This window comes from Schistocerca piceifrons, chromosome X (genome assembly GCF_021461385.2).
Source record: "Schistocerca piceifrons isolate TAMUIC-IGC-003096 chromosome X, iqSchPice1.1, whole genome shotgun sequence".
Taxonomy (NCBI): Eukaryota; Metazoa; Arthropoda; class Insecta; order Orthoptera; family Acrididae; genus Schistocerca; species Schistocerca piceifrons.
The window spans coordinates 577,217,593-577,244,032 of NC_060149.1; the positions used below are offsets into that span (position 1 = coordinate 577,217,593).

The following is a 26,440-nucleotide window of genomic DNA, read 5'->3' on the forward strand; positions in this document are numbered from 1 at the left end:
TATTTAGAGTCAAGGGAAAAAAGATATGAACACCTACATCTAGTACAAATGGCCACAAGATTTGCAAACACAGTAACTAAGCCCCCCCTCCATAACAAAGGTGAAATCATCTGTTTTACCATAAGTGTCAGGCCTCAGTGGCCACCAAAATTGAACTGTATGTCAGGCAAACAGCATCCCCTTTCGCTCCGTTCCCACAAAAACCCATTGGGGGCTTCGGTTCCCTTCTCCCTGTCAGCATGAGGTCCAACTCACTTGGCATCCCAACTGATGCTGCCTCATGGCCCAATATCAACCAGTCCTCTAATGAGATACTGGCTATGGGCAGTACATGAAAGAAAACAAGAAACAAGAGAAAAGCCCACTTGGCTAGCCGTGCAGTCTAACGCGTTGCTTCCTGAGGGGGAAGGCGTGCTGTCCCTGGCACGAATCCACCCAGTGGATTAGTGTCGAGGTCCAGTGTGCCGGGCAGCCTGTGGGTGGTTTTTAAGGCGGTTTTCCATCTACCTCAGCAAATGCAGTCTGGTTCTCCCTCATTCCACCTCAGTTACACTGTATCAGCAATTGCTGCGCAAACACCGTTTCCACGTACGCATACACCTTAATTACTCTACCACGCAAACATTTGGGGTTACACTCCGAGACGTTCCCAGGGGGTACACTGGGGACCGAACCACACAATAACTGTGGATTCGGTGTGGGGCGGCAGTGGGGTGGGTGGACTGTTGTTGGCTGTTGGGGGAGGAGACCAGACAGTGAGGTCATTGGTCTCATTGGATTAGGGAAGGAAGTCGACCATGCCCTTTCAAATGAACTTTCGTGTTAGCAGAAGAGCCAACACCGTGTTATGAGTGGAGACCTAAATGCACGCGTTTTAGCTCGTGCAGGCTGGCGTGAGGAGGGAAGAACTATACTGACGTGAGGTTTGGAACATGACAAGGAATGAGAATTCAGAAAGCGGACATAATTAGTTTGATACTTAACTTTAATCCATTAATGATGAATGTCGCTCTTGACAGTACATGATTCACAATATTATCTGTTCAGAATACATTCTTGAAGATAGTAATTATAGTAACTGAATATGGCGCCTTGCTAGGTCGTAGCAAATGACATAGCTGAATGCTATGCTAAACTGTTGTCTCTGCAAATGAGAGCGTATGTAGACAGTGAACCATCGCTAGCAAAGTTGGCTGTACAACTGTGGCAAGTGCTAGGGAGTCTTGAGAGACTAGACCTGCCGTGTGGCGGCGCTCGGTCTGCAATCACAGATAGTGGCGACACGCAGGTCAAACGTATACTAACGGACCGCGGCCGATTTAAAGGCTACCCCCTAGCAAGTCTGATGTCTGGCGGTGACACCACAGGAACCATCCTGGCATTTGCCTGGAGCGATTTAGGGAAATCACGGAAAACCTAAATCAGGATGGCCGGACATGTCATCCTCCCGAATGTGAGCCCAGTGTGCTAACCACTGAACCACCTCACTCAGTGTCTGTGGCCTGTTGTGAGGTTGTGAACCACTGAGGGCTACGGCAGAACAAAGCCTCCCCATTGTTTCTATGTCTGCGGTTTAATACATACGTACATAAATACAACGAGAGAAAACCAAGGATTAAGGTGGATCTGGCAGCCTCGGCTGCATTGGACCTACCACCACCACCACCACATCTTCTTGCCTTCTCCCCACTACCCGTGGGAGCTATAGTTTTGTTTTCAGCACCTAATAGATTCCAGAAACCTGCTTTCCTTCCTTCTAGCAGTAACCATAGCCCTTAAGAAAACTAAGTGTCCCTGAAATCAGCACACACACCACTGCAGAGTGAAAATTCATTCTGGAATACATGCAGACTTTGCACTCTAGTTAATTGTAATTGAAACTTTAAGACCAAATTCACCTCCACATTCATTTCATACTTCACAAGTTGAACTTGTGTGGAATTTGATTGCCCACAGCGTAGTCCACTTGCCTCTGCTATTGGCCTGCTAATTTGCCCCACATTGATACCTACAATTTCCCAGCTCTTGCCCGTATTGAAACTACAGCTGCTGTTACAAGATGAGTTGCCTATTTATTCAATGTGTACAATGTTAAATATTTTGCCAGTTCAAAAATACTTGTTGGGCACTGAAAAATTAAGCAATTTGTGATGAATTTTATTCTTTATTTTGCACTTATTTTGGGGTCTTGCACATTTTTCAAGGTGATATTACAAATCTGTTTTGTGGTGATAGTCCTTGTTTCATTTGTTATGTAACTTTATCCATTGTCAGTTATATATCGTAACTTGGCTACACGCACCACTTTGTCAAGTATTAATGCCTGTACAGTGTGTTGTAAATGGACTTAAAATCAAAGGGGGAAGCTGTGAGTGTTGTATGGGCTATTTTCCTAAGTAGTTAATGATCTTGTCCAATTTTTAATGAATGTTAGTATTCAGGCACTTACACCCATATGTTCACTCAGTCAAGAATTTAATTTCGTGAATATTCCTCACAGTTAGTTAGCTGTTGACGCAGACTGAATGAACTGCTGTGTAAGAAAGTTGTTAAATAACAATAAGGGAAAATAGATTGCTACTCACCACATTGTGTCGGAGAGAGGCATCTTGAAAAAGACTGCTAAAATGCACTCTTAAGAAAATGTTGAGGACCAATGAGGAACTGTCTAAAAATGCCCCAGACAGTGGTGGGATACCAACCTGACTGTTGCTCACTGTATGGCCCAACAATCAGGAGTGATGCTTTCATAGCAGGATCCCTTTGGTTGTACATTTCAGGAAGATAATACCCGCCCGCACATGGCAAGAGTTTCTACTACTTGTTTTCATGCTTACTGTGTTCAGCAAGGTTGTTAGATCTCTCCTCAGCTGATAATGTTTGGAACATCATTGGCAGGGTCCTCGGAGCAGCTTGGGATTTTGACTATCTAACATGCCATTTAGACAGAATTTGGCACAGTATCCCTCATGAGGACAACAACTTTATCAATCAATGCCAAGCTGAATAACTGCTTGCATAAGGGCCAGTGGTGGACTTGTTCAATTTGTGACGCTCTTTTTCTTGAGTAAATCATCCAATTTTTATGGAATTGTAATAATTTGTTTGGCTGTACATGTACATCACATCTGCGGATTTCCATACAATTTGGATAATTCTTTGGTGGTGTCCCCTCACCCACACTCAGTCATGTCTGCAATCCCATAGGCCAGCTGTCCGAACTGTCCACAATGAGCTGTTCACCAACCCTTCTCTGCATGTACGTGCATAAGGGCACTCAATCTGGATCAGCCTGCTGTAGGAAAAGTACTGTTTAATAGAAGCCTACTGCATGTATTTTCTTGTGTTATCAAGTTAGTGACATTGAATAATGTACAATCCATGCCAGTGGATACTGAAATGGAGGCAGCTGAGCTGAGATGAGTATCACATCAGAATAGTGCAGTAAGCTGCCACAGAGGGTGTGCAGGAGGCATTGCATTAGCAGAACCATTGATCCAGACTTTAAATTACCAGCAGCAATAGGCCAGTTCTTGTGCAGACATCAACTATCTCAGACATGACCTTAACCTCACGCCGTGCTGCATTTTCTGTGCACTTAGTTTGTCATATTCCTTGCACTGGTCGCATTGTTTGTCCCGTGCCTGTCTCTATCTGGTGTTCGAGCACTATACCCCCCAGATACTGACTCGCACGTAGAATTTCGTCACCTCTTCCCAGGTTAAGCTCCCTGGGTTAGTAGGCGCATTAATATAGTAATATTTTGCACCAACAGTGATGGTCCAAAGAATTGTCATGCCTATGCAGATAAAAAACATATCATGTGCCTGACTATGATCAGCAGTAGATGGGCAGCATAAGTGACCCTACAGCCCTTACAGTGGCTGAGGGATAGTATTTCAGTAGCGTCATTGTAGCCTTGTGTGATGTTTTTATGCAGTAGTGGTAATGCAAAAATTTTTGTTTTCCAGATTCTGGGATATGTTATGAAACGTTTTGCCAAATTGTGCAATATATGTGATGCTTCTCGAGGTAGCCTGTCATCATATGCATATATTTTGATGGTGATATATTTTCTACAACAGTGTGAACCACCTGTGCTGCCAGTTTTGCAGGAGGTAAGATAGCAATTGTCTGTCTCTCTCTCTCTCTCTCTCTCTCTCTCTCTCTCTCTCTCTCTCTCTCTCTCTTATAGTTTTTAGAGTATGTAATTTGAAGTCGATGATGGAGGGATTGTCCGTGGTTGCGGAAGCAGTTGAAGTAATTGAGGAAGGCAGTGTGCAGGCTAAGATTATAGTGTAGTACTACAATGAACATGGTAGAAATGTCTGCTTCTTAGTGTCCTATTGTCTTTCTTCTAATGTCTTAGTTTGGAAATACAACATACAGAACAGCAGCAAGTATCAGGACCTCACATGTGTAATACTGTTTGCCAATAGGTTTCTTAACACCAGAACAGTGGTGTTTCTGATGTTCCTAAAACAGCAGAAAGGGGTTATTTTGACCCTCCATAAAATTGCTTTATAGTAGTTTTGGTCAGTCACTACCTTGTTCTAAGTTACAACAATTATTTAACATGATAATTAGTTCAGTAGATACTTACTTGAGCAACAACAAAATATCTTAATACCTTATTGTTGCTCACGGTGTCCAGTTTCTTAAACTGTAGACTTCATTGTATTAGCTAGTTGCAGAACCTTCTAGACACACTTAATGTATATAGTCCATACTGTACTGTATTTTATGGACCAAAAGACATTAATTTTTAAACAATCTTTTAAGAAATAACATTTGTGCCATTTTTATTATTAGATTGCAAAGTCATACTTTAAAAAAATTCTTAGTTTATAAAACTGAAGTGACCTTTAAAAATCCTTAAAAATCATCTTCTTCTAGTTTTGGCCATTCTGCATTCACTCCTCTATTTGCACATTTAGTCTTCCTCATTTCCTCATTTTTTCAGTTTTTCCTTACTAGTCTGCCAATTACAAATGGTTTTTTTCTATTGCTGGAGGACCAAAATGTCATTCAGCTCCTCTGTTTCCATTTTCTTCTGCACATGCTATTAGGTACTTTCAATTTATAGCTCGCACCATCTTGAATACCTTTTATTTTTTTCCATTACCAAACTATCTACTAACAAAAATATTTTACTGTTACCAATAACACAAATCACTTTCAGTTGAAGTTCACTGGCACTATAGCCTGCAGAGACACATCATAGGCTAGACAGTGTTCTGGATTTGTGATGGCGGAGCAGGAGGAAGACAGTGTCAGCAAGCTTGTGAACCCTGCAAGTGATGTTCGTCGCATCGGTGCATTTCTGTTGTCAGTTGAATCCAGTGTTGCCAGATACACACATTCCCCACGTCATCGAATATATGGCCATTTTTAAGACTGAAGGGAATTTTAAATCAAGTAGTGGACATTTTTATATTAATTTTGAGTATAAAATTCACCTAAATTTTGGAGGCAATTTTTCGAATAAAATGTGCATCTTATAGTCCGTAAAATACATTACTCAAAGGTGTTCTTACACATAGTATTGTTTTACTTCTTCTTCATTGGAATCTGCTTGATGCACTTATGATAGGTGATTTATGTTTTCTGTGCACATTTTCTTCCCACAGTTTTGTGGCACTTCAGCCAGTTGTCAATTGTCTTTTTGCTTTCGCAGATACTGATTTGGCTCTTCTTCAGTTTTCTATGTGGGTTTCGTCCCGTATCCTCTTCTTTTGTCTGTTCTTCCTTCTGCTCTTTCATGCCCTAAAGTTCATTCACCAGCTGGAGTATGAACTTCTTCCTTTCCATTTTCTTGTTCATCACTATTTTTGTAGGTGACCCATTCGTTTATTGCCACCGTGTCCGCTCCGCGTCAGGGATTTCACCATGGATCTTATTCACTGTACAAACTAATGAAGTTCTCTTTTCTTTGAGCTTCTTAGCAAGGTGAAGAGAAATGAAGTAGTCGTCTGTTGTCACATTTCTTCCTTGAATTAGAAATGGCTCTGTGAGGTGCAGAACAACGTATGGCCTGAGTGGTTGCTTCTGTCTATGTATATCAGCGTTTCTGAGGTATTGAAATAAGTCCCTTTTCATAATGTCCTTGATGATAGTAGGCCCCCAACAATGCGACAAAAGACCATCTGCAGACATACCTTTGTATAAATGACACCCCACGCACAAATGGTGGCTATCAATTTTTCCAGCTCCTCAAGTGATATGTTCTGGTCATTGTTTATTAGTATGTTATGAGCATTTGATTCTGTGTATTTCTTCATGAAATATAGCATTGGTTTGTCAAAAATAATACACAAAGCACTGTGATTGTTGCCTGATCATTAACAAGTGTAATTAGTAGGATCTTCTATCTCTGTTAAAACATTCGCATCCTGTCTTCTTCTAGAAAGTGAAAAACTGACAACCTCTCACTTGGTTCCATCCCTAGTGACCATCTTTGTGGAGACATTCAACTAGGCTCACTGTGGTGAATATGGACATAGATCAGCATCTGAATCCTCCTCCACTAATTCCTCATTGTTCATAATGTGTTCTTCTTCAATTATCTCTGGTATAAAATTCTCATCTTCAGTGAAGCCAATTCCTGATTCTACATTGGGATTCTCTCAGATAGTATTTCATCAGGCACTCCACATTAATGAGAAGCACCTGAACACGATATAAACTGGCAGGTTGGAATATATATATGCCAAGATGCAACAAGAGCAGCACCTATTTTGCATGATTTCTGATTGTTACATCTTCATTGTTGGTCTGTTTACATATATTCATAAGAGAAATTACAGCAGTGTCAAATTGGCCCCAATGAAATGTCCAAGAAAATATATTTTGTAATACATTATCATAAAGAGGAGAAAACATGGGAAAAGTAATGATTTCATGAATTAAGTAAAAATTTGTGTACAACATTGATGGAAAAAGTATGAAGTTCATTTTGACCCCTTTTTGCCGTTCTAGTGTTAAAACAGATGTGTAATCATGTCCAGTTTGCATCTGTTTGACAGTAAAATTCCGATATAGTGCGTTAAAATCATCAAACCAGTGGTATATTTGATAATTTCAGCAATGTTTTAGACATGCTGAATAGGAAGATTTTTTTTTCCCCCCACTAAACCCTAGTTGAAATTTTGATTTCAGTGTGACTGTTCAATTTGTAATCATTGTTGCATTAAAGTTTGTGAATTAGGTGCTTCACAACCTTATTCCATACTCAAAGCATGATCATCTTGCACTCTGCTGCAGATAAATAAAAGATATTTTCCTTGAAATGGTAAATGGCTGTATTAACTAGTCACAATGCCCAAATGTTGAAACTGGGGTGGCAATGATATGTTTGCATACCATTACACTTAGGAATATGGCAAGAGTATGACATCTGAAAATGGGCTTAGCCCTGAAATCAGTTCTGAATGTCCCAGGAAAAAAGATCAGATTTATGCAAGATGTTAGATATGATAATTTGAAGTAGAAAAGTTCATATAGTTATTTGCTTCATTCTTTATTTGAAGAAGTGAGATGTAATGATCTACTGGTGCCACTCTGAATACTGTCCACACGTAGACTCCACATGTGGCCTGTCCATTCTGCTCATTTTTTAGGCATTGCCAGGACCTGGTGGCATGATGCTACATTTCTGTTTGAAGTTTAACATGTCATTCATTGATGCTCTGCTCTGCCACTACAGAATTGGAGGACTGTGCTCAAAATAGTGCTGCAAGATACAGCACTGCATCTAGGAGGTGCAAGCCAGCCACACCTGCTCTCAGTGCTATAACTATTGCGCATCTGCGGGCCTAATTGATCTTTGACATGATGTCCCTTAATTTGCTTGTTGTGCCGAAGACAGGTTTTAAGGCTGGTCCACATGCAGTGAAATGTCTGCATAGCTAACTGGCAACTTGAGAAACAGAAAGACCGATCGAAGTAGTGTAGGCAGTGCCAGCTTAAGTTAAGGCAGTATTGCCACAAAAATTTATGTCACAAGTTGCAGGGCGAACCTGGCGATTGGTATAAGTATTGCATTTGGAATTGGAAACACATAATTACCTTTATACACTTGTAACACCTCGTATAATACAGAACAATACTTGCATGAGGAGAGCAAGTACTCCACAGGAGCGACTGACGCTGACACTAACCCGTTTCGCTGCTACAGTCGAGCTCTTTGCATTCTGTTCTGAGGCTGCTTTCATTATGACTGTACTGCTCACCACATGCTGGTGCCTGTGCTGAGAGATGGCATTGCAGCTGGAAATACTTTCATCTGATTTTTCAAAAACTAATAGGTAAAAAAATTTGATTTTTGCACCTCTTACAGTCAGATATTTGCACTCAATAAAAAACTGAATTGCTTTCATTATGCAGCATACACACTGCACTGCATCAGATTAAGTGAAAGAAAGATTTCACAAAATTTTAGAGTTCACAGACATAAAAATGCATTGCATGAACTTTGTGTATGGTTGATTTTAGCTTATACATTGCAGTAAATGAAATGTAGAAAAGACATTGAATTTTATTTAAAACTGAGAGCAGAAAGATATCTCATTTTATTCTTGCATTATTGGGTTTTATACCCAAAGGACAGTTGCACATGACACTCCCATTCCCATTGTTGGGCATCACAAATTGTGGTCATAACAATCATGTCATAACCGATTCAAGATATTGAAACGAGGTTTTCTGCAAATGATAGCACACAATGAGGCACATATGTTGCCTGATAAATACTTGAAACTTTTCTGTTTTCTGAGATGTGGAAGTAACTTGTCTGCAAAAGTAAGAAGTTGGCGGCTCAGGACACATTTAGATGTCCATCGCAGTTCAGGAAAAACCAAGCGGCATTCATATATATGTCCAATACACCTGAGGGCAGCGGTCTATGAGGACATTTACACACATCCAGAGCAGTAAAAGGATTAAGATTTCTTACAAGAAGAAAAAGCTACAAGGAGCTAGAATTCTCTACTGTAATTTCGAAACAAACATTTAGTGGAATATACACAACATACTTGAAGCTATTTACACAGTCCTGAAGGAGGATTTCATGAAGGGAAATAAAGTACCACAAATCAATTCTGAAATGTTGCAGATAATATTTTGACAGACTGTGTTTGAAACAGTATATTTCTAAAAATTATAGGTATTGCCAGTGAGCTATAGTTTAGTTTGTTTCCAAGTCAGACATTTAAATTGACTGCCTGAAGTCTACCAAAAACCTGGTACAGACTTTCGTACCAGACTATAAAACTCCATTCTGAATACTAGAAAGGGATTCATAGTCTATTTTGAGTTCTACTTCTAGTATTGTGATTGCAAATTCTATATCTCAGCTCCAATTCACTGTTGTTATGAACCACATTATTTTAGGGGGTAAAACAAGTGTAAGAATCCCTATGTCCCTGAAGGTACAACTGCAAGATCTTTCATTACCAGCTTTACATAATGTTCTGATTGCACTCTTCTTTCTAATAAGTAAGGCTGGCTGTGTGTGTGTGTGTGTGTGTGTGTGTGTGTGTGTGTGTGTGAGAGAGAGAGAGAGAGAGAGAGAGAGAGAGAGAGAGAGATGCTCTCATAGCATAGGATAGTACTGAGTGAAAGTATGCTAGCAATCCCATTTGCGGATTGGTGTTTGGTCATCCTGACGATGGATGCATGGAAAATGATGGACTGTAAGACAGAGAACAAAATAATGAGATGTACGTGTAGTGTTTTAATTATCTTCTTTTACATAGCTTGAATAATGGCAAGACCAGAGCACAATCCAAAGCGAATACTTGAGTTTGGCCGAATTGATATCCACAATAATGACAGAGGCTGAATGACAGTGATTCTACTACACAGGCAGACTAGACTCTGGTGTAACATCCTTTTGCCGGCTCTGTGGCAGTGCTGGTCAAGCAGGCTGATTGGGTTGTGTCTCAGAAACAGCTACAGATTGGCAGCCCAATGAGAGAGATTTCTAAGTGCTAAAGAAGCAGAACTGAGAATTTTATTTTAGTTTTCCACATGCTAGTGCTACCTCAGTTTGGTGAAATGATTTCTATCAGTAGCATATCTGCAGCCATTTCCCTGATTTTTCTTGTAGAGAAGTGAATAGAGCTGCAAAAGACAAGCAATAGGGGATATCTACAAGATAAACCTTAAACTGATTTTTGTGTTGTGCGTCTTCATTGGAATCACTCAGAAAGCTGAGGCTGTCAAATTGTAGTGACTTGGCTTATGGATTTCGTTGTCCCTAGCACCAGATGGAATAGATTTCGTTACTTCACTTAGCTCTTTCCAGTAAATAAACAGTCTATGATGATGATGTGGGTGGTCCCCCCCCCCCCCCTTTGCTGTAGGGTCGAACTTCATGATTTCTGTATAAAAGAGTTATAAGTAAATGACGCCTGATCTCGATCACTGTATTTCTTGTTCGTAATTTTCCACAAATATGTGACTCCTGTACGTTCCAATAAGTTCCCCAATGAACTCACTTGAGCATTGACGTCTATCTACCATTTTAAAATTCACTGTGCATACACAGATGAGAATCACTAGACCCAGACTGATCAAGCAGCTGACATAGAACAAGTTTCAGGTGCCAGATTTCCACTGATCTCCTATTCTCATGCTAAGATTTGTGTGTGCAGATTTGGTTGGTGTCCACAGCTTTTAACTGTTTTGCACAAACTTCCAGCTTCCAGGTGTGCGCATATCTCATATCTGCACAAATTTCCTGTTCAGGTGCAGTAATCTGTCTATGCAGATGTGCAGTGCTTCACCAGTGTCCTTACAATTTTGGTCATGGATGGCCTCATATACAGTAGAAGTGTACACATAATTTCCTCATCCTCCTCCTCCTCTGGACAGAATGTTTTATCATCACCTTAGTTTAATTGTTACTGTGGAATATTTATAGTAGATTCTGTAACTCAGATGGTAGGTTTCTGTAGTTGGAAATGGCTTGAGGTACGTGTACCACAATGGTGAGCACAGTATCAAGGAAAGACATGCAGGGTGTTCAGAAATTCCCACTACAAATTTACAGACTTACTGAGGGGAGTGAGCACTTAATATTTTGAATAGGAACCCATGTAACTCAGATGTTTCACTCATCCACTTCTGCACGAGGAATTGAATTAAGACATGAAACAGTAAAAGTGTTAGGTAACAATTTGAAAGGAAACATAACAAAATATCCATTTATCACATAAGCCCATTTGTTTGTATTAACACTTAAACTTTATCTGTTTACATTAGTCCAAAACAGAAAAGAACCCAGCATATTGTATGTACGGAACAGTACTGATGCGTTACAACTGCAGCTCAATGTGGCAACCACTAATGTTGTTACAGATATTGTACCTATGAATCATGTTCTGGTGCACACGTTCCATCCCATGGTGCGTCTGTTCAGTTTCTAGTGGAGGAATCATGCCGGCAGATCTTCCTCCATCTTTACAGGAGTCTCATAAATTAAGATTTGCATATGACCCCACAAGTAGTAGTCCATAGGACTACTACATCCTATCCGTGTTTCACAATACTGCCTGTCGAGATGTCTCCAAAGCGCGCATGAGAAGTGAGGTGGTGCACCATCATGCTGAAACCACATTTGCTGATGAACATTCTGTGGCACATTTTCCAAGAACAGGTCCAATACCTGTTTTGTAGTTGAAAGACCAATTAGCTTGAGTGGGAGGAGGTATGGCACAATCACATCATGGTCTAAAATACCTGCCCACACATTAATACCAAACCTTTGCTGAAATCCCTGAACATTTGTAGCACAAGGGTTTTCGTCTGCCCAGACATGGCTGTTTTGCAAATTCAGAACACAGTCCCTAGTGAATTTATATTCATCCCTGAATAGAACAAGTTACCTTCAACACGATGCAGCACCCCCCCTGCGGGTCTGGGGATTAGAATAGGCCCGAGGTATTCCTGCCTGTCGTAAGAGGCGACTAAAAGGAGTCCCTCCCCCTCAAGGGGGTAGTTAGCGCCTGCGTCCGGAGACGGACGGTTCCACGACCTCTATTTGCGGTCATTTTGCTTTTTCACTTCTCGTTTCTTCCTTCCTTTGGTTGGTTCCTTTCTTTGCTCTTTACCACCTCACTGTCTTCCTTACTCTTTCCCTTGTCTTCTTCTCCTTGCCTTCTCATTGCCTTCTTCTCCTTGCCTTCTCGTTGCCTTCTTCTCGTCGCCTTCTTCTCGTCGCCTTCTTCTCGTCGCCTTCTTCTCGTCGCCTTCTTCTCGTCGCCTTCTTCTCGTCGCCTTCTTCTCGTCGCCTTCTTCTCGTCGCCTTCTTCTCGTCGCCTTCTTCTCGTCGCCTTCTTCTCGTCGCCTTCTTCTCGTCGCCTTCTTCTCGTCGCCTTCTTCTCGTCGCCTTCTTCTCGTCGCCTTCTTCTCGTCGCCTTCTTCTCGTTGCCTTCTCTGGTCTCCACCTCGGCGTTTGAGACAGTCTGTCCTCTCTCTCCCTCCTTTTTCCTCTTCTTCCTTCCTCCCTGTGCGCGCCTGAAGGCCGACCCACGCGTTCGCACACGTAGCCGGTGACGGGGTAACGCGTAATTCCCCGCCCTGGGTAGACATGTAAGGCACGCCCTTACCCCCTGGTAAAGGCCAGGCCCAGGGAGGGGTGATTGCCTGAGCTGATACCTTCTGACCATGCCGATTGGTCCCCCCGTCTGTTTCACGGGAGGTGTGACCTGAGGTGTAAACATTCACCTAAGGCGGGGGTGCCCTCTGAGAGGGTCCCCACAAGGAGGAGCGCGCCATCGGAGACGCTGGCAATCATGGGGGATTCCTCCGCAATGGATTTCACTCCATCTCTCTCGACTTCTGCCCAAAAACGGAAACTTGACCAGCCACCAGTGACAAAAGTACTACCGCCTGCCCCACAGTTCCTCGTCATATCTCGCTCTGAGGACGGAAAGGATTTTTCCTCTGTCAACCCTTTTGTTATCCAGAAGGGCGTAGATGCCATAGCCGGATCTGTCAAATCTTGTACCAGGTTGCGTAACGGTACCTTATTACTAGAAACTGAGAGCGCCTTTCAGGCACAAAAACTGCTTCGGGCCACACTCCTGTACACGTTCCCTGTCCGGGTGGAGGCTCACCGAACTTTGAATTCGTCTCGTGGTGTAGTCTATACTAGATCCCTCGACGGATTGACTGATGAGGAGATTCAATCTTTCCTCGCTGAGCAGGGCGTGAAGGCTGCCCATAGGGTCATGAAAAAGGTCAACAATGACCTTGTGCCGACCCGGACACTTTTCTTGACCTTTGATAGTGTTAAGCTGCCATCGCGCATCAAGGCGGGCTACGAGGTTATTTCTGTTCGCCCCTATGTCCCGACACCTACGCGCTGCTACCAGTGTCAGCGTTTCACTCACACACGACAGTCTTGTTCCATTGCGGCTAAATGTGTCACTTGTGGCAGGGATGCCCATGAGGGTGACTGTCCACCTCCGTCTCCTCGTTGTGTGAACTGTCAGGGTGACCATGCCGCATCCTCCCGCGACTGTCCTGTCTATAAGGACGAACGCTGTATCCAAGAAATTCGGGTCAAAGAGAAAGTGTCCACCTCGGCTGCTCGCAAGCTATTGGCTAGTAGGAAGCCCACGCTGCTCCCAGCGGGGAAATACAGTATTGTCCTCGCCTCTCCTCGGACTACCAGGGAGGTGGCAACCCAGACATGCGATCTGACCTTCAGCACCATGGTCGTCCGTTCGGCCAGTGCTAAGATCGCGCGGTCGACGTCTCCTCTTGCTCCCATCACCCCACAGACACCAGCCCCTTCATCAGCTTCTGCTAAGACGAAGACCCAGAAGTCAGATGCACGGGCCTTCAAGAAGGAACCGTCCCGTGCCGACTTCCTACGTACCTCGACCTCCCAGCCTTCGACTGGTACTTCCACCAAACGACCTTCCAAGAAGGCTCATAGGAAGCACAGTTCTCCTTCTCCGCCACGGCGCATTTCTTCTCCTGCGCCACCCAGCGGTTGCCGCCCCAGGCCGTCATCCGTTTCGCCTGGCCGCACCGCTGGTAGCCGAACATCTGGCCGTTCACTGGCGGAGGAAGCTCCCCCTCCCGGCCGTCTTACCAAGATGGCCGATGAACCTATAGACCCAATGGACGATGACTGTCCGCCTACTGATAGCGGCGGCAGTGCTCGCTCGAAGCCAGGCCCTCAGCGGCCTTCGAGGTGACCCCTTCTTTCATCTTCCTTTTCTTCTTACGATGGCACTTATTCACTGGAATATTCGCAGCATTCGCTCCAACCGAGAGGACTTGAAGTTGCTGCTCCGCTTGCACCGTCCGCTCGTCGTAGCCCTCCAGGAAACGAGGCTACGCCCATGCGATCAAATTGCCTTGGCACACTACACCTCTGTGCGTTTTGACCTACCCCCTGTGGTAGGTATTCCGGCTCATGGAGGGGTTATGTTGCTGGTCCGGGATGATATTTACTACGATCCCATCACATTGCACACCGGCCTGCAGGCAGTTGCCATCCACATTACTCTCCCTGCTTTTACATTTTCCATTTGTACCGTCTACACTCCATCGTCATCTGCCGTTACCAGGGCAGACATGATGCAGCTTATTGCTCAGCTACCTGCCTCATTTTTGTTAACTGGAGACTTCAGTGCCCACCATCCCCTTTGGGGCTCTCCGGCATCCCGCCCGAGGGGCTCCCTGTTAGCAGACCTTTTCAACCAGCTCAATCTTGTCTGCCTCAATACTGGCGCCCCTACTTTTCTTTCGGACACATCTCACACCTATTCCCATTTAGACCTCTCTATATGTACTACCCAACTTGCACGCCGGTTTGAGTGGTATGCACTTTCTGATACATATTCGAGCGACCACTTCCCGTGTGTTATCCATCTCCTGCAGCATACCCTCTCCCCGTGCTCATCTAGTTGGAACATCTCCAAGGCAGACTGGGGGCTCTTCTCTTCCAGGGCGACCTTTCAGGATCAAACCTTCACAAGCTGTGATCGTCAGGTCGCCCACCTCACAGAAGTCATTCTCACTGCTGCTGAATATTCCATCCCTCACCCTACTTCTTCTCCACGTCGCGTACCGGTCCCCTGGTGGACCGCAGCATGTAGAGACGCTTTACGTGCTCGTCGACGTGCTTTACGCACCTTTAAACGCCACCCTACAGTGGCGAATTGTATCACTTATAAACGATTACGTGCACAGTGTCGTCGTATTATTAAAGAAAGCAAGAAAGCCAGCTGGGCTGCTTTCATAAGCACCTTCAACAGTTTTACTCCTTCTGTTGTCTGGGGTAGCCTGCGCCGGCTATCTGGCACTAAGGTCCACTCACCAGTTTCTGGCTTGATGGTCGCAAATGACTTCCTTGTGGCCCCGGAGGATGTCTCCAATGCCTTCGGCCGCTTTTTCGCAGAGGTTTCGAGCTCCGCTGATTACCACCCTGCCTTCCTCCCCCGCAAACAGGCAGAGGAGGCTAGGCCACCTAACTTCCGCTCCTCGAATCGTGAAAGTTATAATGCCCCATTCACCATGTGGGAACTCGAAAACGTACTTGCCCGGTCATGGTCCTCCGCTCCAGGGCCTGATTCTATTCATATTCAGATGCTGAAGAACCTTTCTGTTGCGGGTAAAGGTTTTCTTCTTCGTACTTACTATCGCATCTGGGCTGAGGGACATGTTCCCGCATGCTGGCGCGAGTCTATTATTGTCCCGATTCCTAAACCGGGGAAGGACAAGCACTTGCCTTCCAGATATCGACCCATCTCGCTTACCAGCTGTGTCTGTAAAGTGATGGAGCAAATGGTTAACTCTCGTTTGGATTGGCTGCTCGAGTCTCTACGCCTACTATCCAATGTACAATGTGGATTTCGTAGGCGCCGCTCTGCTGTTGACCATCTGGTTACCTTGTCGACCTTCATTATGAATAACTTCTTGCGGAAGCGCCCGACCGCGGCTGTGTTCTTTGATTTGGAGAAGGCTTACGACACCTGTTGGAGGGCGGGCTTTCTCCGCACCATGCATACATGGGGTCTTCGCGGTCGCCTCCCTCTTTTTATTCGTTCCTTTTTAATGGATCGACAGTTCAGGGTACGTGTGGGTTCTGTCCTGTCGGACACCTTTCACCAGGAGAATGGGGTGCCACAGGGCTCAGTTTTGAGCGTCGCTCTCTTCGCCATCGCGATCAATCCAATAATGGATTGCCTCCCAACTGATGTATCAGGCTCCCTTTTCGTGGACGATTTTACCATCTATTGCAGCGCGCAGTGTACACGTGTCCTGGAGCGCTGTCTTCAGCATTCTCTTGACCGTCTTTACTTCTGGAGTGTCGCCAATGGCTTCCGTTTTTCTGCCGAGAAGACGGTCTGTATTAACTTCTGACGCTACAAAGAGTTTCTCCCACCGTCCTTACGACTCGGTCCCGTTGCTCTCCCAATCGTGGAGACAACAAAATTTTTAGGTCTTAAATTTGACAGGAAACTTAGCTGGTCTCCACATGTCATATTTGGCTGCCTGTTGTACCCGTTCTTTAAATGTCCTCCATGTTCTCAGTGGTATGTCGTGGGGAGCGGATCGAACCGTCCTACTTCGTCTATATCGGTCGATCGTCCGCTCCAAGCTGGATTATGGGAGCTTCGTATACTCCTCTGCACGGCCATCCATCTTACGCCGCCTCAACTCCATACAACATCGGGGTTTACGACTTGCGATCGGAGCGTTTTATACTAGTCCCGTAGAGAGTCTTCATGCTGACGCTGGCGAATTGCCACTCACCTACCGGCGCGATATACTGTTTTGTCGGTATGCCTGTTGGCTACTGTCAATGCCCGACCAGCCATCTTATCGTTCCTTTTTTGACGACTCTCTCGACCGTCAATACGGGTTGTATGTCTCTGCCCTGCTACCCCCTGGAGTTCGCTTTCGTCGCCTCCTTCAACACCTTAATTTTTCACTCCCTGCAACCTTTCAAGTGGGCGAGAGCCACACGCCACCTTGGCTCCAGGCTCAGGTCCGCATTCACCTTGACCTCAGCTCGCTCCCAAAAGAGGTTACCCCCGGTTCGGTCTACCACTCCCGTTTTGTTGAACTTCGTTCGAAGTTCATTAATATGACCTTCATTTATACAGATGGCTCAAAGACCAATGACGGGGTCGGGTGTTCCTATATTGTCGGGGCACAAAGTTTCAAATACCGGCTCCATGGCCATTGTTCGGTCTTCACAGCTGAGCTCTTTGCCCTCTACCAGGCTGTTCTTTACATCTGCCGCCACCGACATTCTGCTTATGTCATCTGCTCCGATTCCCTAAGCGCCATCCATAGCCTCGTGATCCGTATCCGGTTCACCCTTTCGTGCACCGGATCCAACGCTCTCTTCAGCAGCTGGTGGACGTCGGTTCTCCGGTTAGCTTTAAGTGGGTTCCTGGCCATGTCGGTATCCCTGGGAACGAAGCTGCAGATGCCGCGGCCAAGGCTGCGGTCCTCCAACCTCGGACAGCGTCTTGTTGTGTCCCTTCGTCGGATTGTAGCAGGGTAATTTGTCGGCGCATTTTATCGCTGTGGCATGCCGATTGGGCTGCACTTACGGACAACAAGCTTCGGGCCTTGAAACCTCTTCCCGCGGCTTGGACGTCCTCCTCCCGCCCTTCTCGGCGGGAGGAGGTCGTTTTGGCCCGGTTACGCATTGGACACTGCCGGTTCAGCCATCGCCATCTGCTGACGGCTGCGCCGGCGCCGTTCTGCCCATGTGGGCAATTGCTGACGGTCCGCCACATTTTAATGTCCTGTCCGGATTTTAACACACTGCATCTTGATCTTGGCCTGCCATGTACTCTAGATGCCATTTTAGCGGATGACCCACGAGCAGCTGCTCGCGTTCTTCGTTTTATCAATTTGACAAACCTCTCTAAGGACATTTGATGATGCTGTTTTTTAATCCTATGCCTGTCAGTCTGTCTTTTATCGTGTTTTCCCTTTTAGTTGTTGTTTTAAACTTGTGCCTTGCGGTGCATTCTTAACGTAGTGTGGGCGCTAATGACCATTGAAGTTGTGCGCCCTAAAACCACAAAAAAAAAAAAAAAAAAGATGCAGCACATCATCTTAAAATTTGGGCATGCGGCATTGCCGTGGACTGCCACAGTCCTGCCTCCTAATGGTGCAGATACCTGTTTCTTTGAGCCACTGTGTAACTTGGGCAGAAAGTTTGTGCGATGGCATGCTATGTTGTGGGAAATGTTCATGATACAGCCAACTAGCAGCTCTTCCATTACTGCTTGCTTCACCATACACGAGTAGCATATTTGTGTATTCTGAAAATATGTACCAAACCTTGTTTGCTGTATCGAAGACACACAGGCATTGAATAGGTCTTGCAGCAAGGCAGACATGAAGTGAAATCAGGTGATCATCTGACGTAGTATACGTCATCCTGTCTACCCTGTTGAATACCAGGCTAAACAACCCTTGAGACTTTCCTCTTTCCCGCAGCTGACGTGGAAACATTAAACACCTGAATTGAAACTGTCATAAAATGGAAACTGTATGTTTCTGGACACAGGTCCCTGTTCAAAATATCACGTACTCACTCCCCTCTAAAATTCCTAGAAGTCTGTAAGGGGAGTTCCTGAACACCCTGTGTTTTAAACTCAACTGCTGCTAGTACAACAACTAGTTGGTTTTTTCCACTCTGCCATTGCTTACCAACTAAATAGCTTAATTTTGTCAAAGCTAGATATAATTTATTTTGTGTGTGTTCATTTCTTGTCCAAATTGATTCTTGCATTTATTGGTCAGTGACTTTTGTAGTGGTTTACAGTATTTTATTATTTGACTGTTGAGTTTGGTATTTAATTTTTATATTTAGTAATGTTCCTACATTCTTGTATTAGCTCCCAGAAGGAAGAAGCAAGCCAGAGAAACTTGTCGAAGGATGGAATGTTTACTTCTACGATGACATTGATAACTTGGTAGGTATAAACCTGATTCATCATTTCATTATAGGACTTGTATTCAAAATAATATATTGTTGCAAATGCCAGATTTGTCACAGGATTTTATACATGTAACACGTAGCCAACGTGATTCCTGAAGTTGTCATTGCAGATTTAATGTCCTATTAGTTTACAGCCAAATGAGCAAATTGTCATTTCTTTGTAATGTGTTGATTTTTATAGGTAATGCATTTTACAGTGTAAGCCCTGTTTTACATTTTGTGTGGTCCAGACGTAAAAAATACAAAATTGAGGAAAATGGTAAAACCCTCATAGTACCAGCAATAACATTCGGAAGTGGCATGTATGATTAAAAATAGTAATCCTCTCCAATACACCGTATAAAATCTGTATAAGTGAAGGAAATTAAAAGTGCAATAACAATGTTAATACAATAATTTGTGGTAATGAATTTCATCAGTTCTTGAAAAATCACAGTTGTGTAATAGCAAGTAAAAACATGTCAAAAAATTGAAATTGTTATCTGCGTATAAGGTAATCGAGCTATTTTCTGATGTGCTAAAACTACAAATTATACATCAAAACACATGTTTTTTATAGAGCATTCCTTTGTGCTCAGCAGAAAAAAGTAAAAATTGATGAATATGTTGAATTAAACCAAAAGCACAGTAGCTAAGTGGTCAAACCATAAACATAATTGCAGACTTCTGCGTAATGACAAACTTTGTCACTTTCTTAAGAGCTGCACTTCATATGCTCTACACCATCAAAGTATTATTTTAGGCTCGATGAGAAAAACAAATACTTGAAAAAATGACTTTACTTCCCCAGTTGGCATTACAAACTTACTAGAAGTCGGCTCAGTGAATTTCCGTTCACTGCATAAAATGTAAATTTGAAAGAAAGCTTAGGTGCTACAGTTTTGCTTCATGCCTTCTGTCACTGCTGCCAATATTCACGATCTACAGTGTGTAGTGCAAAGTATATACATGAGTAGTATATGTATTTGTTGCAAATGTATCATGTCAAATTTGAACATGGAAGCAAATGTATCATGTCAAATTTGAACATGGAAGTCTTTAGAATCTGCTTTTGCAGAACCCATGTTCTTTTTCTGTGTGACATCTCTGCCATAGCACATGATCTGCATGAAAAGTATATTTTCAGCACCTCACAAAATGTTTTTACTCCTATCTGCACTCCTGTCATTGAAGGGCCACTCCCCTCTCCACACTTGCAGCAGACGAGCCCATTTTACGTATATTAGTGTGGTGTGGTTGCTGTGCTGGCTGTTATGTGATGTAACAAATCACCAGCTAATAAGAGCTCACTAGCTGGAAATGGCGGACATTTCCTTGATTCTGAGGGAGCACATTCTTTAAGACTCAGTGTTTCAATTTAAAAGACTGGCAATCAATGTTGTTGTCGAACACAGGATATCAGAAATACATGGAAGAAGGTGAGACTGAGTTATAAGTGGCACAAGAAAAGATGGCGGCTGGGCCCTTTCGTAACATATTGGCTCGGTCTGGAACACTTAGCATAGACTATCCTGTTTTTCCATTTCTGCCGCAACCTTGCAGTAGTTGTATCATAATTGCGTGGTAAGCTAAAAATTGCAAGTTGTGTTGGCAACGCTGATCGTGGATTACATCAGAATTTCCTCTCTCGCGTCTCCCCTCTCTGCAATGGCCTAAAATATTCCCTTAATGCCATCACCACCTGCATTGTGAACCTTCTATCTTTTGCGCCACTTATAACTCATTTAGTCACATCAGTTGTCAATAGGAAGAAAACAGGACGCAGTCAAGCGAGATATTGAGTGAGAAAGTAGAATCGTGGTAACCCTTACTAGGACAAAACGTAAAATTGGGGAATTCTTGGCATTGATCTTATGAGGTTTTCACAGGAGCTATGAATTTGTGATTGAGAATGACAAAAAATGTAAAATTGGATAACATAAAATCGAAGTTCCACCGTAATTATCATCCTCAATTTGTTCCACTATGGAAACTTGGCAAACATACAGACAGGAAATCTTTAGTGATACATGTCATTATAATTCGCATGCTCTCTAATAGGTATATATAATGATTTAATACTTCTTTTGATGTATATTTTATTGTTCTTTAGCAAGCTGTATGGCCGAACATTGGCAAAAATAAAACTTCAGTTGGTAGTCTGTGGTGCGAGCTTTTGAATTTTTATGCAGAAAAATTTGATTTCAAGACTCATGTTGTATCAGTTAGGCAGAAAGAGCCTTTGCTAAGATTCACAAAGATGTGGACCACCAAATGCATGGCCATTGAAGATCCCTTTGATTTGAACCACAATTTGGCTTCAGGATTATCCAAAAAGAGTAAGTAACCTATAATATTTTAGTACTTAAAAAAAGTTCCTCCTTGGCTCTGTTGAGATAAAAATGTGGGATAGCCCACAAAGTTACTTGCCATACATTTTGGTACATCATTATTCCAATGAAAATTATATTATAGGCCCAAGTAATTGTTCCTAATTGTCCAGTTCCTGCTGAGAGTATAAACAGGCTGTAAAGCAAGAGCAGAATTGGGTCATTGTGAGACGTATCTATAGTTGGTGTTCTCTTATATCAGATACATACATGAAAACAGTAGCTAGAAGGTTTGTGAAGTGCAGAGTCAGGCACATTTCATATCATTTATTGAAACAATGTTTTCTGTGATTAAATAAACAGAAATAAAAATTTTCATCTAAAACATACCAGGTGACGTACAAAAACAAAGCAGTTAAACAATAACTATAGCAATCTACTGTAAAGTATAAATTTTGCTGAAGCAGACGAGATGATTTTAAGACAAGTTTATGGAAAGTGTCGAACAAATAGCGAAAAATTATGCAGTTGTAAATGATATCTTGATGTTTATGTACTCTGGAATTAGCTTAAGTCATGTCAATTGATAAGCACTTCAGAAATCTCAAGTAAGATCATAAGCATCTGGGAAGAAACATGTCAGTAGATAGGAATGAGGAGAAATGAGACACCCTAGCCTTTGATATACGTGGAAAGACATTTCGTGTCTACTTCCAGTTTGCCAACTGCTATTCCAAGGATATTGTGTCCATATATCGCAATTAGTAGTTTGATCATTGGACCTCTTACTGTATATAACTTGAACTGCTTAAGGAACCCACAATGATTACAGAGCTAAATAGAGTATAGTTGAATGCTCTGTTGGCTACCTTGAATGTAATGTCTCGAGCAACTATTTGACAGCCCACGTGCTATTAAAATATTTTAGATCTTGTAGCAACAAACACATCTGACCTTGTCAGTGGCATCAGATAGAGGCAGGGATTAGTGAGCATTAAATCATAATAGCAATTATGGTTACTGAAGCTAATAAATCAATCAAGAAGTCTATGAGAGAATTTCTGTAAGAAAGAGCAGATAGACATTTGTTAGTATCCCACTTAGACGTTGAATTGATTTCATTTAGTTCCAGTATGATAGATGTACAGTAATCATGGACAAAGTTTAAACAGAATATAAATTGTGCTCTGGAGAAGCCTGTGCAGTGTAAGTGGATTAAGGATGGAAAAGGCACACAGTAGTTTAACAACAAAGAAAATGATGAGGAAGCAAAGGCTTTTGCACACTCAGTTCAAAAGTGAATGCCTAAATGATGACAGGCAAAAGCTAGTAGAGATTCAGGTGTCTGTAAAGAGTTCGATGTATGAGGCATACAACAACCATTCACAGTTGTACCTTGGCAAAAGGTCTTCTTTAGAACTTGAGAAAATTGTGGTCCTGTGTAAAACTGCTAAGTTGTTGACCATTTGTTGACCAGTCTGGTGGGGCAGCAGAAAATAGCAAAAAGAAAGCAAATTTTTTTTTTGTGTTTTTATTTTTTGTTTAAAGAAGTCGTTTATGCAGAATAATCATTCAGACATACCGTCGTGTGACTATTGTACAGACTCCCATATGGAGGACATCGTAATAGGCATTCCTGATATAGAGAAACAACTGAAAGAGTTGAAAAAAATAAGTTGCCTGGTCTGGATGTAATTCCAGTTTGGTTTTACAAAGAGTACTCTGCGGCATTGGCCCCTTAGCTTACATTAATCACAAATCTGTTGCCCAGTGCAAATTCCCAAGCAACTGGAAAAAAGTGTGAGTGACTCCTGTGTATAAAGATTTTAAAATAATGAACCTGCAAAACTAAATATCAGTATCGATTTGCTGCAAAATTCTGGAACTCATTTCCAGTTTAAATATAATTAATATCTTTGAGGCAAAAAAGCTTCTGTCCATGAATCAGTGTGGCTTTAGAAAGCATCACTTGTGTGAAAGTTTGCTTGGTCTTTTCTCACATGATATCATGTGAATTATGGATGCAGGGCAACAGGCTAAATTCCATATTACTAGATTTCTGAAAACATTTGACAGGGTGCCCCACTGCAGAATTGTTTACGAAGTTAAGAGCATCTTTACAGTAAAACCCTCTTTTCAATTAATCTCTGGGGACCCAAATATTTTTGCCTTAAATAGGGGTTTTCCTTAAATTTGGGAGTGATCCAGAATCAAATTCAAGCATGGTTAGGTGATATAAGTGCGATTTACTTCCAAAACTACCAATATCCTGTGCTACAAATTTAAATGCATTAGATGTACGATTACTAAACTTTTCGCAAAAGAAATCCGTTACTTTTTTAAAATTCAGGAAGTATTTTGTTTTGTCCTTCCAGCATATCTTAGTGAAAGAAGTTGTTGCTCCAGCTGGTTCATGTCGGTTAGGATTGATTCATCTAGCTGACAGTATCAACCCCCTTGCACACCGGTTGTGACACTTGACATAACACCGTCCTTTCTTCTTCCTCCCCCTCCCCCTTCCCCTCCCCCTCATCATTGTCAGTGCCAGCTCCTTCATAAGCATTTAACTTTTGTTAATGTCGGGTGTTGAAGCTAGCACATCATCATCACAAAAATTTGCTAGAATCTCACATTTTGTGAAACAGTTCAACACAGTCTGTTGTTGTCACGGAATTCCAGGCAGCAACAAACACATTCATAGCCTGTACAAGACTGAGTCTCACACTTTCTTCCTCTCAAAGAATAAAATTGATTTCTGTACATCTGCTACTCTGTATTTATCTTTTAACAGAGTGTGTTATGCTGAGGTCCAAGGGCTGCAGATGACTTGCGTTTCAGAGGAATGAACACAGCATTTACATTCCTCAGAAATTGTTTCCCTGGAATGTACAAGGCATAGGTCAGTAAGTAGTCCAATTCCTTACTGCTGCACCCACCTGGACATCTAAACACCTGAAAAAGTCATAAAGATTTCAGATGTCTCTAGAGTCCACTCTTGTACTCATGAGTACAAAGTAGCGATTTTTGCAAATGCCTAGGAATTAATAGTAAAGGCAACTTTCCACTTCTATCTCTATTTACATAAATAGTGTTGTCATCCTGCCTTTACTTTTTTGCGTTTGGGGCTTTTTTCCATGACCAAATGTGCATTTCTCTAGAAGTCTCCATGGGAGGGGTGCAACAATTTAGAACGATCGTTATATGACCATCCTGGTTGATCCACAGGCCATGTCTTGTACTTTCCTCCTTTCTTCCTACACTGAGTTAGAGCTCTATCTCTGCTCCTTTCAGATAATGGAGAAGTTAAAAAAATCACTGTGAATGATTAAAGGTCGCAAAATGTCTGAGTCGTACCTGACACAATAAGTTTTTCTCAGGTTTGTACCAACATCAGTCAGAATGTGTGCTAAGTTTTGAAAGGCTTAAAGTTACCCTTACTGTGTGACCCTCTGAAATGTTGTGGAGACAGTGTAAACTAATATGGTAAGAGAGCTGAGAAAATTTCATTGCATTGACACCTTCAGTGTACTCAGGTAGTTCAACAATGAAGAAGAGTTAACACCTATAATTTTCTGGTCAAATTTAGCACCAAACTTCTAATCTCTTATCCACTTCAATAGTATGTCATAACCATCCCAGAGAAAAATTCAGTAAACACAGTCATGCTTCCCACGCTCTATTTGCGAATGGGACAGTGAAGGGGGGATCAGTTAGTGGAACCGGAAGTGCCCCATGCCATATGCTGTTAGGTGGCTTGTGCAGAGTATGGATGTAGATGTAGACACTAGATAATCTGCAAAATAAATGAATAAACAAATAGTTGGTAGGTGTGCTACCTAAGAAAGTTTAATAGTACTGAAATACTGACACACTTTTTCATATATCATCAGTTCATTGAAGGAGAAATTGAAAGACTTGTGTTGTAACAGTTACCTTACGAATTCAAAATGTCATAAAGACAATGCCAAGAAGGTAAATCATTGTGGAAATACACTGTACTGTCAATGGATTTGTAACAGAGCTAACAGAGTTTGTTTTGTTTGTTTATTATTGGGAAGTTCGCTTGCTTGGTACGGAGAAAGTGTCTCAATCATAAAGTAACTTTTTATTGTACACGCTAGCTCAAAAAGACTTGGTTTGCTAGGTTTTATTTTCATTTGTTTTCTGATAGCATTCAAATCATCTTCCAGAGACTGGAAAGTGGTGTGGGCTTGTAAGTAATATACAGTACTCGCATTTAGAAAAGTAACCATATCAGTTTATTTGCTGATGGGGGTTAAGTGTTGACGAGTGTGAGAAGGATGAGAGAAGCTAACTCCAGTAACCTCAGACGCATCTCGGAGGAGAAAAAAAAAACTGCAAAGGTAAAGAAGCTAAACATTTAGCATCTGCTCTAGGTGTGGCTTGAAACAGAAGGGAGAGACGTTTTTTCAGTCATGACTACTAGTGCCCTTAGGTGGGAATCAGGTGATATTGCGATGTAATCTGACTGAGATTAAATTAGATTCATTTTTCATTCCACAGAGCAAAAAATGAGGTGGTTTTAGTGGGTGTGGAACACGTCAGAAAGAATAACATAAAAAACTTAGAACATTTGAATGTGATACTCAATTTCCTGATCATTTGTTAGGAGATTGTCAAAATATGTGAATATATTACAGTAAACTGGAACTGCTAATATTTACAGAATTCATACACTGTCAGGATGAAATGTAGTTATGCACTTTTAATAAATATATCATACAAAAAGGTACCTAACCTTGGCTGTCGTGAACGAGTGCTGTCAAAACTGAAATCTAACAGATGTTTTTACTTAATTTGGTCTAACAGTCCCTGTTAAGATATTAATCTGTAGAGTAGATGGAGTTGCCTATAAAAAAAAGTCTTTCAAACTCTCTCTAAATTGTGCTTTATCTGAAACCAAGTTTTTAATGGATGTTGGCAATTTATTGAAAATGTGTGTTCTTGAATATTGGGCCCCTTTTTGTACCAAGGTAAGTGATTTTAGGTCTTCATGAAGATTATTCTTATTCCTAGTATGATGCTATTTATTGAGCTGTTGGTTGGAAATAGATACATATTGTTTGCAACAAATTTCATTAAGGAATAAATACAATGAGCAGCGGTAGTTAAAATT

At 42.3% G+C, this 26,440-nt stretch overlaps 1 protein-coding gene across 2 annotated transcripts in view; it reads left to right on the forward strand.

Annotated features, from left to right (window-relative positions):
* LOC124721197 (terminal uridylyltransferase 4-like) overlaps nt 1-26,440 on the forward strand; it is a 207,296-nt gene that overhangs the window by 161,669 nt on the left and 19,187 nt on the right. For both annotated transcript variants that reach the window (XM_047246042.1, XM_047246041.1), the window contains 3 exons: nt 3,972-4,118; nt 18,891-18,968; nt 21,087-21,312. In XM_047246042.1, the coding sequence (XP_047101998.1) occupies nt 3,972-4,118; nt 18,891-18,968; nt 21,087-21,312 (451 nt within the window). The remainder of the gene's footprint in view (nt 1-3,971; nt 4,119-18,890; nt 18,969-21,086; nt 21,313-26,440) is intronic.